Source organism: Stenella coeruleoalba (assembly GCF_951394435.1).
Source record: "Stenella coeruleoalba genome assembly, chromosome: 14".
Taxonomy (NCBI): Eukaryota; Metazoa; Chordata; class Mammalia; order Artiodactyla; family Delphinidae; genus Stenella; species Stenella coeruleoalba.
This window is the reverse complement of record NC_137160.1, coordinates 79,890,055-79,905,115: the sequence shown is the minus strand read 5'-3', so window position 1 is coordinate 79,905,115 and position 15,061 is coordinate 79,890,055. Positions and strand designations below refer to the sequence as shown.

Here is a 15,061-nt window from a genome sequence, read left to right as displayed (position 1 = left end):
TGGTTGTCCTGTGCTGCCCATGGAGGACTGGGTAATTCTGCCCAATTTGGGGGCAGAGTAGATCCCTTCGGTTGTGAGTCTGAAGCCACATGCTCCAAACATCTCCTCTGTTTTATTTCCTGTGTTTTATTTCTTAAGTGATTCAGAATTCTTGAGGGGAAGCAGTGTTTAATTTGCTGACCTAACATGTAGACTGCTTTTAGTCACGAGAACCTGTTAGCTCGCAGATGTCCAGAGTGTCAGCTGTATTTATCTACCTGGTCGCCACAGTGTCTGGCACGTAGTAAGTGTACAAAAACTGTTGAATGAATGAATGTGTGAGGATCCCCGTTCCCTGCTTTCTACCCTTGAGAAATGTCAGCTGAAAATTTCCCAGGTCCTGTGCCACCTTCTCTAAGGGAACTGAGCACACTCAAGTGATGCTTCTTTGTGTTGACTTAAATCTCTCCTCCCTCATCTGAATTCCTTCTCCCAGCTTTTCTCTTTGAACTTCAGAGCTAACTGCCACGCAATCGGCTTCCTACCATGGTGGCAGGGGTGAGGAACAGCCATAAATGGAAGAGAAGCCTGGCGACCCAGGCTTTCTCTGTCTTTGGCAATGCAGATGCCTGTTTGAAACATCCTACCTCCTCTGTTTTCCTTCTCATTGATAATGGGTCTTGGACTTTGCCACAATCAAGCACAGATGTAGAAGAGATTTTTTGAGGGGGTTCATGGGATGTCTGACGTGATGGAGACATCCTCTCTGGTGTCTGCCATTTCCTTCTGTTGGGAGATCCTTACTGAGGAGACAGTGTGGCTCAAGGGAAAATATTATGAACCACGTGTCCTTCAAAAGCACGAAGAACGCATCTCAGGAGCATCAGGGGCCTTCTAAGTGGGTGAGAGACAGAACAAACAAATGGGCTTAACTATGGAAAGCAGTATGGAGGTTCTTGAAAAAAATTAAAAATAGAACTACCACACGATATAGCAATTCCACCCGTGCGTATATATTCAAAGGAAATGAAAACAGGATCTTGAAGAGATATCTGCACTCCCATGTTTACTGCAGCATTATTTGCAAAAGCCAAGATACGGAAGCAACCTAAGGGACCATCAATAGGTGAGTGGATAAAGATGTGGTATATACACACACACATACAATGGAATACTATACAGCCATGAGAAAGAAGGAAATCCTGCAACAACATGGATGGACCTTGAGGACATTAGGCTAAGTGAGATAAGTCAGACAGAGAAAGACAAATACTGTACGATATCCCTTATATGTGGAATCTAAAAAAGCCAAAGTCACAAAAACAGAGAGTAGAGCGGTGGTTACTAGGGGCTGGAAGCTGGGGACCTGGGGAGATGTTAAGTGTACAGATTTGCAACTAGTAGATAAGTAAGTCCTGGGGATCTAATCACAGTATTGTGATTATAGACAATACTGTATTATAAACATCAAACTTCTAAATATCAAAGAGACTAGGTCTTAATTATTCCCACCATGAAAAAAGAAAAGATAATGATGTGACATAATATAGGTGTTAGCTAATGCTATGACGGCAATCGTGCTGCAATACATAAGTGTATCATATCAAAATGTTATACATGTCGAACTTACACAAAATTACATGCCAATTATATCTCAATTAAAAAAAAAAGTGGGCTTGTATTAGTGGAGGTGAGTTTCTGCTTAGGTAAAACCCCAGTAAAATCAGACCCAAAACAACAAAACTGCTATTTTCTAACCATTTCCTTTGGGCAGAAACTGTGCTAAGCTGTGCTTTCTCTATCCTTAGAGATTTTCAAGACTAGAACAAAACATCAGAATAAAATAGCATTTGTCTTGACTGAGCTACAGAGCTGACCATTTCAGCTTGATAAGAACGTATGGGGCTTCCCTGGTGGCGCAGTGGTTGAGAATCTGCCTGCCGATGCAGGGGACACGGGTTCGAGCCCTGGTCTGGGAAGATCCCACATGCCGCGGAGCAACTAGGCCCGTGAGCCACAACTACTGAGCCTGCGCGTCTAGAGCCTGTGCTCCGCAACAAGAGAGGCCACGATAGTGAGAGGCCCACGCACCGCGATGAAGAGTGGTCCCCGCTTGCCGCAACTGGAGAAAGCCCTCGCACAGGAACGAAGACCCAACACGGCCAAAAATAAATAAATAAACAAACCAATGAACCGACATTAAAAAAAAAGAATGTATGATGTAGAAGTAGCCCCACCCTTCAAGGTGGAGAAGGATTCACTTATCTACCACCACCCCCTCTTCCTTCTTGCTGAAGATTTTTATTGTCTTTAGAAAAATCCTTATTTCTGACTAGAAATGAAGTCTAAACATTTATTATAGAAAAATTGGAAAATAGTAAAAACTTATAGTAAAATCTGAAATTATAATAGCCAAGATTTACCAAGTACTTTGCATATATTATCCTATTGCATTCACAGGGCAACCCCTTGGAGGTAGGTGATATATCTTTTTTTAAATAAATAAATTTATTTATTTTTGGCTGCATTGGGTCTTCGCTGCTGCGTGCGGGCTTTCTCTAGTTGCAGCGAGCAGGGGCTACTCTTCATTGCGGTGCACAGGCTTCTCATTGCAGTGGCTTCTCTTGTTGCCGAGCATGGGCTCTAGGTGCGTGGGCTTCAGTAGTTGCAGCACGCGGGCTCAGTAGTTGTGGCTCGTGGGCTCTAGAGCGCAGGCTCAGTAGTTGTGGTGCACGGGCTTAGTTGCTCTGCGGCATGTGGGATCTTCTCGGACCAGGGCTCGAACCCATGTCCCCTGCATTGGCAGGAGGATTCTTAACCACCGCACCACCAGGGAAGTCTGGAGGTAGGTAATATTGTTTCCAATTTACAGATGAGGAAACTGAGGCTCGGAGGTTAATTAGCTTCATCAATGTCACATGACAGCAAGCAGGGAGCCAGGAATCAAACCCTGGTGGACCTGATAATAGCATTTGTGCCCTTAACCTTTACAGTTATAACACTGTCCATATTCCTGCCACTTAGAATCATTGTAGACATTTTGGAATGCTTTCCAGACTTTTCCCCCCATGCATGTGCATGTTCATGTGTGTGTGTGCATATAGGTGTGTGGATACTTTTAATTGACAGAATGTGTAAGAACGTGTGCTCTTACTGCGTATACAACTTTATATTGTCTTTTTTCCCCTACTTGATCTTTTACTTTAAACATTCCCCTGCATCATAAAAATTCCTCAAAAGCATGATTCTCACAGTTATAAAATAGTCTATGTTCTAAATGTATGTATTATAATTTAGTCAATCTCTTCTGTTGGAATCAATCTTTATCTCCATCTTTAATCTTTCACATTTAAACCACAACAATGACAGACATCAATTAAGCAGTTACTCTGAGCCAGGCACCATGATTCATGTATATTAACTCACTTCATAATTCATTTCATAACTAATGCTGGGATGAACATCTAATATGTAACATTATGCCTCTTCATTTAGTTAATATTTTTTTAACATCTTTATTGGGGTATAATTGCTTTACAATGGTGTGTTAGTTTCTGCTTTATAACAAAGTGAATCAGTTATACATATACATATGTTCCCATATGTCTTCCCTCTTGCGTCTCCCTCCCTCCCACCCTCCCTATCCCACCCCTCCAGGCTGTCACAAAGCACCAAGCCAATATCCCTGTGCCATGCGGCTGCTTCCCACTAGTTATCTACCTTACTACGTTTGTTAGTGTGTATATGTCCATGACTCTCTCTCGCCCTGTCACAGCTCACTCTTGGTGAAGCTTTCTTTGTATAGATCTTGCTTGTTTCCTAGGTTTATTTCTGGTATTTAAATTTTTTATTTGCTATTGTGACTTTGCCAGTATTTTGATCTATCGAGTTCCCAATACTGAAATCCTAATTTCAGAACATGTTCCCTTTGCTTCAAAACACCTATTCTCTCTTTCAAAACCATGCTCATCTTTATCATCCCTTTATCTCTAGTAGATATTTGCCTAATGGGAAGTAAGTAAGGTTTTCTCTCTTTCTGTCTGTGTATGTGTCTCTCTCTCTGCCTCTGTTTCTCTCTCTCTCACACACACTCACTCACACACCTGTGCAAACTTACATCCATGTCTGAACATAGTCGGAGATACTTCTGTCCAGGTGTAAGAACTCTCTTTATATAGATCAATATTGTCTTAGATCCCAAACTCCCAGATAGCAGGTTCCATCAAAATAGCCTGATGGATGTGGCTACTCGGTAAATATTTTTAGGAATAATGTCTGAGTTTTCAGAGGACTCTGGGGTTTCCTGTTTAGATTTTGCTTGCTCCTAAGTTTCTTTGCCTAAAGGTAGTGCTGGGAATTCAGAGACTAAGCTTTTAGATCATAAGGCACATTTCCTTGTCATCACCATTCATCTATTCATGCTAATCTGTCTCCTTCTTGGGCTTCTGGGCTGTTTCTCTCTATAAATATCTTCAAGGACAAGTGAGAATTGCCCTTTTGCCCGTCTATCACTAAAATAAAAAAACTAGAGAGAAATTCTGCCAGGCTTGATGGAGAGTATTACATGAATGTTTCTTATATCAATGGAGCAAGGCTATTAAAAGAAAAAGCTCTCAGAACATCAAAGCTGTGTTCCTATCCAAGGGCAAGCATAGTCATCTGATTATAATGCTTCAAGAGGCCAGACTGTAAACTTCATGGGGGTGAGGACTGTCATGTTTGATTTTGTCCACTAGGGTCACCTTTCAGAGCCTTGTTTCCTCATGGATAACCGGGGAGAACCGCTTTCGTCTGTGTCTCGCTGGAATTTTGTGACGAACAAGTGGAATTGTGTCCATATGAAAATGCTTTGAGAAGTAAATACATATGGAAAAATGTAATAATACTAACAATACTAATAATAACAGCAATAGCACACTATCAAAATTATCCAGAACAAAGAACAAATGAAGTTATCAGAAGAGGCAGTTAAATATAGGAGGTGTCCTTTAGTTTGGGGAATAGAAAGCATGAGGTAAAGGGTAAAGGAAACAGAAAGACAAATTTCTGAATTCCACCTGTAGAAAAGAAGCTAATGAGGGAGGAGGAACATCAGCAGAAGTCTGGCTGGGGGACACATTACAAATATCTGCGTTGGGACTTCCCTGGTGGTCCAGTGGTTAAGACAACGCACTTCCAATGCAGAGGGTGCAGGTTCGTTCCCTGCTCAGGGAACTAAGATCCCACATGCCACGTGGTGTGGCAAAATATATATATATATATATATCTGTGTTGGGCTCAGTATCAAAAAAACCCAAACAAGCCAGTCAAAATATGGGCAGAAGACCTAAATAGACATTTCTCCAAAGAAGACATACAGATGGCCAACAGGCACATGAAAAGATGCTCAACGCTGCTAATTATTAGAGAAATGCAATTCAAAACCACAATGAGTTATCACCTCACACCAGTTAGAATGGCCATCATCAAAAAGTCTACAAACAATAAATGCTGGAGAGGGTGTGGAGAAAAGGGAGCCCTCCTACACTCTTGCTGGGGCATGTAGATGGGTGCAGCCATCATGGAGAACAGTATGGAGGTTCCTTAAGAAACAAAAAATAGAGCTACCGTATGATCCAGCAATCCCACTCCTGGGCATATATCCAGAAAAGGTGAAAACTCTAATTCAAAAAGATCTATGCACCCCAATGTTCATAGCAGCACTATTTACAATAGCCAAGACATGGAAATAACCTAAATGTCCATCGACAGATCAATGGATAAAGAAGATGTGGTGTCTGTGTGTGTGTGTGTGTGTGTGTGTGTGTGTGTGTGTGTCTGTCTGTAGTAGAATATTACTGAGCCATAGAAAAGAATGAAATAATGCCATCTGCAGCAACTTGGATGGACCTAGAGATTATCATACTAAGTGAAGTCAGACAGAGAAAGACAAATATCATATATCACTTATGTGTAGAATTTTTAAAAAATGATACAAATGAACTTATTCACAAAATAGAAATAGACTCACAGACATAGAAAACAAACTTACGGTTACCAAAGGGGAAAAAGAGGGGGAAGGGAGAAATTGGGAATTTGGATTTAACAGATACACACTATTATATATAAAATACATAAACAAGGACCTATTGTATAGTACAGGGAACATTCAATATCTTGTAGTAAACTATAATGGAAAAGAATCTGAAAAAGAATATACATATAAAGCTGAATCACTTTGCTGTATACCTGAAACACTGTAATCAACTATACTTCAATAAAAAAATAAAAGCACAACATCTGAGCAGGAAAATAAAAAACTGTGTTGGAAGAAAGGTAGAGAGGTGGGTCTTTAGGCAAGAATGTTAGGGATGAAACACCCTGCATTATTACTCTAATAGCAACAACGCATCAACTCATTAAAAGTGAGAACCAATGTATCATTAAGAACAGTATTTCCCAAAGTGTGTTCTGTGGCGTATTAGCCTGAGGATCAAAAGATGCTAGGCCACATGCTTAGTAAATGTCCCATGCTATACTGTTCCAAGAGCCACAGGAAACAGCGGTTGGCCAAAGGCTTCACAAGACCTCCAAGGAAAGCAAACAGTTCACTTTTGCTTAACTTAGCATTTGACTTCTCAATATTCCCCCGTATTCCCTACCCTTTTTTTATTGATAAAACTTGTTTATATCAGGCAGAACCAGTTGTTTGAGAAGCATGGTTTTGGAAAATATGGTTTAATTCCTGAACTTGCAGAACTGGAGATTTCAGATATATTCAGGCTCCTGCTCTGAAGGCATCGTACTTCTGGATGAGCAGCTTTGAACTGAAGAGTGTTAGTTGAGAACAGAAATCAATTTCCAAAGGTGGACCCCTGGCCTGCAGTGTGTGGGGTGCTGGTGAGCTCCAGATGAGCCAGGAAAGCTATCCTTGGGAACCAAGCCTTGGCTAACTTCTCAGCAATGCTTGGCATTAGCCTGGGTCTCCTGGATATTTTCCAAGAAAGTTTTGGCAGAAACACAGAACAGAGAGGGGAAGGGAGTGTAATCCTCAGAGATAAAGGTAGGAACAAATTTCGGCCTCTGGAGCCATTCATCCATCCATCCATCCATTCATTCATCAAGCATACATTACTTATCAACACTGTGCTAAGTTCCTGGGGCTAACAGTGCAGCCGCAAGGGGTGCAGAGAAGGAAAGGTACTCTGAGAGAAATCTGGTCAGAGTATAGTGAGTACAACCTAGGGTGAGGGCAACAGGGCAATCAAGAAGGGCTTCACGAAGGAGGTGACTTTCCAGCTGAGCTTTGAAAGAGGAGTGAAATCTGCATTTTAACAAGAGCTTCAAGTGGCTATATTTTGAGGAGCACTGTTCTAGGATATGAGTCCTCCTACCTGGCCTTCTCTTGAGGACTAGTTGAAGGTGTCCTTCAAAGTCATCGTTAAAATTCATTACAAGTCATGGATAAAGAAGGTGTGGTAGATATATACAATGGAATATTACTCAGCCATTAAAAAGAATGAAATAATGCCATTTGCAGCAACATGGGTGGACCTAGAGATTGTCATACTGAGTGAAGCAAGTGAGAGAAAGAGAAATATCGTATGATGCCTCTTATAGGCAGAATCTAAAAAGAAATAGTACAAATGAACCTATTTACAAAACAGAAACAGACTCACAGACTTAGAGAACGATTTATGAGAACAGACTTATGGTTTCCAGAGGGGAAGGATGCGGGGAAGGGATAGTCAGGGAGTTTGGGATTGACATGTACATACTGCTGTATTTAAAATGGATAAGCAACAAGGACCTACTGCATAGCACAGGGAGCTCTGCTCAATGTTATGTGGCAGCCTGGACGGGAGGGGAGTTTGGGGGAGAATGGATACATGCATACGTATGGCTGAGTCCCTTTGCTGTGCACCTGAAACTATCACAACATTGTTAATTGGCTATACTCTAATATAAAATAAAAACTTAAAAAAATTTATTACAAGTCAGACATAGTTTGCTTATTAACGAATGGCAAACTGCACCTCAACCATGGCCTGCTTTGCCAACTCATCTAATAGCTGCTGTTTTGTTATCTGGGCAATGTTTAACAACTTTGGGAGGGACTTTCTTTTTTCCTTAACAACAACAAGAAAACCTTTTTATTATGTAAACTTTCAAACATATTAAAAAATTAACAGAATAATGTAACAAAACTCCATGTTCCCATAACCCAGCTTCAACAACCACCCATTAGTGGCCAATCTTGTTTTATCTATATCTCCCATATTATAACAAAGCCATTATAAAATTTTATCAGTAAATTAAAATGTTTTTTTTTTTTTTTTTTTTTGTGCGGTACGTGGGCCTCTTACTGTTGTGGCCTCTCCCGCTGCGGAGCACAGGCTCTGGACGTGCAGGCTCAGCAGCCATAGCTCATGGGCCCAGCCGCTCCGTAGCATGTGGAATCCTCCCGGACCGGGGCACGAACCCGTGTCCCCTGCATCAGCAGGCGGACTCTCAACCACTGAGCCACCAGGGAAGCCCTAAAATGTTTTCTTTTACAGGAACACACAGATTATCATCTTGTACCTCTAATAATCTAGGACTCATTAGATTGAAAGGACCTACTGAAAGGATCCTAATAGCAGTTTAAACTCTATGTTCCCAAATACCAAATGTCAGTGGCCACCCTCTGCCACATATTGGGGAAACTTATGAAAGTAGCCATCCAGGCAAGGGGCTGCTTGGGTGAGGCGCATATCTAAAATTTATGGGTATTGGGGCTTCCCTGGTGGTGCAGTGGTTAAGAATCCGCCTGCCAATGCAGGGGACATGGGTTCGAGCCCTGGTCCGGGAAGATCCCACATGCCACGGAGCAACTAAGCCCGTGCACCACAACTACTGAAGCCTACGCGCCTACAGCCTGTGCTCTGCAACAAGAGAAGCCACCGCAGTGAGAAACCTGTACACCGCAATGAAGAGTAGCCCCTGCTCGCTGCAACTAGAGGAAGCCCGCGCACAGCAACGAAGACCCAACGCAGCCAAAAATAAATAAATAAATTTATTAAAAAATAAAAATCTATGGGTATTTATAATAGAGCTTTCCAACAAAGCTGACACAATTCAGGCAAGGTCTCTGTCACCTGAAACCATCTTAACACTCTTCAGAGCTTCAAGCACAGGAATTCATAAGAAATAAGTCATAGGTGTCCATAATATTAATAACCTATTTCTCAGATGACAATGATGTGGAAAGAGCCACAGAAGGAAGAGAGAAATCACACTGAGAGACCCAACGAGCTACAATATTTCGAGCTTCAACGTGTAAGCAATGTAAGCCTCCTGGGTCAGCTACCTCGACCAAGATCTGTTATTTCCAAGTTCTGCCTTGGTCACTGAAAACAACAACAAAACCCAAAACAAACAAACAAAAAACCATCAAACCCCCCAAAAAACGTACACAAAAAACACCCCCTTCTAAACCTACTGAAGTCCAGTTGAAACACAGCGTTGACGGATGAGCCCTGGTAGAGCCTGGGTCAGATAGAAAGAACGCCCAGTTTGGTTTGTCTTTCATCCTGTGGATGTTTACTTTCTTTTTGACCACAGACCTTGTCTTCTAGAGCAGGTGTGGTCAGGCTCTGGGCAGGACTGTGGCTTACTGTGCCAGCCCATGTCCAGATAATGGATTTTGACAATGGCTTCAGATCAATCATCCATTATCAACTGCATCTTCTGCTGGTTTATGAGACCTGTTGCCTTGTTTTGAGGATTTCTCTTTGCCTTTTTTTTTCTGTGCTGGAGCCATTTTCTGGATCCTGTGTCTTTCTCTTTCCTGATTTACTTCCTTGTATTCAGGGAGCACATCCTCCCATAGCTTTCTGAGAAAAGGTATATGTCAGATGTTTTTTTGAGGTCTTGAATGTCTGAAATTAATATTTACCTTTAGACCACAGCAGTTATTTATTCCAGTGACACATTTACTGGTCACTGTTTTTATTTTTTATCAAATTTTGCTAGTCTCAAAAAAACAGAAAAACTGCTACTGCTACTGGAAATGGTAACGGCTTGTATCCCTAAAATATCTGCATCATCATCCTTATTGAGTTCACCATCATCATCATCAATACTTATGAGTTCTAGCTGTGTTTTAGGTAATGCCATGAAACCATTTAACTTCTATCGTTTAATCTCCACAACAGCCCCTGAGTTGGTACTGTCACAACCCTTAGTTTACAGGGTTGAAAAATCAAGCCTCAGAAAGATTGAGACAGCTGCATGAAATCACAAATGTAGCAAAAAGCACAAAAGGATTTGAACCTCGCTGGTTGGTATCTAGACAGATTCTGTTGGTGTGAGGGACAAGTTCTGTTGAAAGAAGGCTTATAATTCACCTAATTAAAACTCATTGGCTATTTTGTATCCGTACTTAGAGTGACTGAATTGGTTCAACTATGCAAAAGACTGTATCATAACATCATAAAAAATGGAGGCTCGGCATGGACTCACTTCCAGTCTCTTGAGCCAGGCAGCAAATTCCAGCTACAAAACCAACAGGCTAAATTTGCCAACACTCCTGCAACTTGCCTGGAACCTTTTTTCTTCCAGAGGGCAGAGACCTTGCCGATCTTATTTACCACTTGACAGAGGTAAAGGAGTATACCAATGCCTGGAATAGAACCTGGCATATAATAGGTGCTCAATAAATATTTGTAGGATGAGCAAACATTCTTTCTCCAGGGTAAAAGCCATGTGGATAGTCTCCAGCATTCTATCTTTCGGATGGAATAAACAGAGATAGCCAGGGATGAGCGGGACCACAATGCATGAGGCCTGAAAACCACCCTGGGCTTTACTTTCCAAGCCATGTGCTGCATCTGTGTGGAGGAAGGGTGCCATTTTCAAATTCACATGTGCAATGGGGGCTGGCAATGGCCCAGTCTGGGGGAGATTCTTGAGATATGTGTCCCTGAAATTGAGTACAGTTAAGTGCACTGCAACAAACAGACTTTCAGTACTTGGGGGAAGCAAAGACTTTCATGTCCCTGCCTCTGACAATGCTTGACCCACCAGTGTTTCAGTACAACAAACCATATTGTACTGATTCTCATGGGTGGTGCACTGCCTCACAACCAGGACTCTATTAGCTCTGCACGGGATGGTTAAAAGAGCACAGATGCCCACAGCTTGAAGAACACTCTTCTCCAATGTATATTTTTCAAAGTAGTTTTATTATCCCCTAGCACCTATTCAGCTCTGCGATTTTACAGAAGACTTCTCAGGCTTGGTTTAATAAATAAAGATATCGATTGTTTTGAGATTGCTGGCTCTTTTTACAGTTCTGGGAACTAGTTATATGGAGCCTTGTCAGTATGCATCATCTCCCAGTGTTTACTGATCGGGGTGCTATTGAGTTTGGGGTAGGTCAGTTCTTCATTCCGGTGACAGCCTCCAGCACTGTAGAATATGAATACTCTTAGCCCCTCCCCAAATGCCAGTAGTGCCCCAAATCACTGAGATACACAAATACTCCCCAATATGTCCAGGTGCTTCCATGGGGAATAGCATCACTATTTAGTGCCTCAATTTATCACAAATTACAGATGAGTAAGATCTGAAAATAGCCAGGATTGAACATCACAAGACTCCCTAGGGAAAGAACACACCTGGCATTTGGTGGGCCACCTTCCTCTTACACACCCTTCCACTTCCTCTTCATCCTTTGGACTTTGGAGTTTTTATTATGAAACCTGTCAAATCAGGATGTGCACTGTTTCAAAGGGAAAAAGCTTCCAGTACCTTAGAGGGAGTGCAATGAGGAGGGTGTAGGAAGCTGTTTCTAGAATTTGGATTTCATTAATTCGATGTTCTGTTTGTTTTCATACATGGCATATGATGTTTCCAGATTCCAAATCTATCCATCTGTCTATTATTGCCCGTACCTAGCACAAAGCTGGTGGCTTGACACGCTTTTCTTCTGTTTTATCCTTACAACAGTTTTGCCTCCACTTAAAACACCTTTTACATTCTCATTTTCTAGGTGAAGAAACCAAGGCTTTGAAAGGGTATGGAACTTGGCCATAGTCAACTTTCTGACTCCAGTGTCTACTTTCTGACAACAGAATGGACTCTTGCTGTAAATCTAGTGAAAAAGTCTTGGTGGAGGGAATGGGGATGAGGGGACCAGAAAAAGCTTTCTATTCGAAACACGTACAAGTCTTATCCCCCAGGACACACCAAGTAGCATCGCTAGCGTCCAACCTGTCACCACCCGCTGGAGTTTTAGCTCATCTCAGATGAATGTGGGGTGCAGGGAGCCTTTGCAGGCAGTTGGGAAAGGGGTAAATCGGCTGTCGATTCATTAATAAACCAGGACAGAGTGTGGACACCAATACCAGCCAGAGAGTCTGCTGCTGCCTGGAGAATGTGGCTGCTGCATCCTCCACCCTGCTTTGCTGCCAAAAAACAAAAAGAACCCAAGACCGGATATCTTGGGAGAGGAAAGGAGGAAACTGGCTGGTTGGTCCAAAGGAACCTGAAACGGTGGTCCCGGGGCTCCAGTACAGGATAGAGCAGCAGGAGTAAAACAGACATTGTGATCCATTAACACCATTCATTCAGGCATTCATTCAGGCATTCATTTTGTAATATTTATTGGGCATCTACCACCTGTCAGATTCTCTTCTAGGTAAAGGTACAGCAACAAAAAGCAAGCAACAAGCAAATATCCCGGCCCTCAGAGAGCTTATATTCTAACAAGGAGACACACACAGTAAGCACGTTAATAAGTGAAATAATATATCAGATGCAGACGAGTGCTCTGGGCAAAAACTATCGGGGAAGGGAGAATAGAGCTTGTGGGGGTTTGATTTTAAACAGCGATCAGAGAAGCCCTCAGCCGGTGACAAGTGAGGAAAGATCTGATACCTCCACCATGCTGGGCACTGTGCCAAGCGGGTCACACTTTATCTCATTAATACAACAACCCTAAGACATATGGCTTTGATTATTCTCATTTTACAGACAAAGAGACTGACGTTAAGAGAGATGCATACAGCTAGTTAGTACATGGTGGCACTGGGATTTGAACCCAGGTAGTCAGAACTTCAGCGGCTGAACGCTTGAATGTTGGTGCAGATAGCGTACAAACGGGGTCTGAGAGAGGGCAAGCTGCGCGTGCAAATGAGGTCTTCGCGTGTACCCACGAAGCGAATACGGAACCACCCACGGGCAAGTGAGGGCGGGCTTGAAGGGGGGAGGGGGGCGGCGGCTCTTGATCTTTACTGAGCTGAATCCGGACTCTCCCGGGTCTGCGGCTGGAGAGTTCGGTCAGGAGAGGTGGGGAGGGAGCTCAGTGCAAGGGTTGTCCCGGGACAGTGCCCGACCAGCTGCTCCAGTCAATAAGGTTAGGACCTCGCGGGCGCTCCTTGCCCTCCCGGTGGGGTTCGCACGGAGCTCCTACCTGGGCGGAAGAGGGCGGTGGAGGCGAGCTTCGGAAGGGGGGACTGGAACGGTCAGAGAGAGGCGCGCAGCTCGGGAGGCCAGCGCAAAGGGCGCGCGGAGCTGCACGGGGCGCAGGAGTCCCCAGTGGGTTCCCGGGAGCTCCCAGGCCGTAAGACCCAGCGGTGGAGGGGCGCCTGGAAGCCCTTGGGGGACACCAAGAGAGGCGGGCATAGGGCCCCGCGCAGGAAGTGAGAGAGGGACTACGACATGCTGGGGCAGAGAGAGTAAAAGGTGTGCTCGCACACTGCTGGTGAGAGGGGCACAGGGGTAGCCCAAGAAAGGCCTGGAGAGCGGGCTCACTGGAGAGCGGGGTCAAAGGGTGCCGAAGGGAGCCAGGCAGAGGGAACTGGCGTAGAAAGAAGTGCGAAGGGACGGGAGCCGCAGAGAGGGCGTGCTGAAGTGTGGGACCAGGGGCCTAGAGGACATCGGGGATCGCCTGGGGACCCTCAGAGAGTGGCGGAGGCGGCGCTCCGGCGCGGCAAAGAAAGGACTCCGCTCTAAAAGACAGAGACAGTGCCACGCCCTGGAGAGGCCGAGCCCCGGCGGGGCGAAGAGCGGCGCGGAGCCTGCGTGCTCAGGGGACGGGGCGTGCTGCTGCCTGTGAGGGTGGCGCGCTTTGAGGCTCCAGAAAAACGGGTTGAGAAGAATCGGATGGGTCCCAGGAATGTCGGAGGAGGCCGGGAGAGAAGCGGGAATGTCCGGGGAAGAACCTCCCCGGGACGGAGAGAATGCACCACGGGCGCTGCTGGAAGAAGTGAAAAGCGGGCCTGGGGGAGGCTTGGGCCGGGCTCTGAGAGCCACAGGGAGCGCAGTGGCGGCGCTGATGGTTGGGGGGAGAGTGCGGAGAGCCCGAGAAAGGTGAGCAGGGGCTGCGGAGGACAGAACACCCCCGGTGCACGCGGGGCTGTGAGGAAGGGAGCGGCCGAGGGCGGAGAGTGCGAAGAGTCCCCAGGAGGGGCCCCCAGGAGGGGCTCTACACGCCCAGGTCTCTCCTCCCTGGCTGCTGCGGGCCCTCGTTCACTCACCATGATGGAGAAGACTAAAGCCACGATGTTGATGGGGTACGCGGGGCAAAAACACGAGACGATGGCGAGCCACAGGTAGTTCTTGGGCATGGGCACGTCCTCCTCGGTCTTGTCATTCTCAGAGTTGGCCTCGGGGCTGCTGTCCAAAGCCCTCTTGAAGTCCGAGCTGGGAGCGGACTGAGACATGGGCGAGGCGCACGGTGCAGGGAGGCGGTCGGCGCTGTCTGGGGCTCTGGCCACGGGCTCCCGGCGAGTCGCTGAAAAGCCAGCGGCGCGGGGCTCCAGGGAGACGTAACCTCACCCCTCCGGCGCCCTTCACTTGCACCCGCCTGGCCTCAGGGACCCAGGCCAAGAGCCTCCGCAGGAGAGGGAGGGAGGGAGGGAGCGAGGGCGTGGGGGAGGAGATAGGGAGCCCGCCAGCCTGAGAAATAGGGGGAAGGCACTCCTTGACGACACACCCAGGGCCCAACAGGCAGACACCCAGACTCACACCTAAGAGTCCGGAGTAAAAGGAGGCTCAGGGAAGGGAAAGCAAAGACTCTACATTGTAGACTGGCTGACCTACAGGCTGAAGATGACCA

General features: G+C 45.2%; 1 protein-coding gene across 1 annotated transcript in view; it reads right to left on the bottom strand.

The window, feature by feature from the left end:
• Positions 1-14,666, bottom strand: part of TMEM233 (transmembrane protein 233) — a gene marked incomplete at its 5' end in the record, with an annotated part of 30,881 nt that extends 16,215 nt beyond the window's left edge. Inside the window, one exon of the mRNA XM_079942835.1 lies at positions 14,481-14,666. Coding sequence (XP_079798961.1) covers positions 14,481-14,666 — 186 coding nt within the window. The remainder of the gene's footprint in view (positions 1-14,480) is intronic.
• Positions 14,667-15,061: the final 395 nt, after the last annotated feature.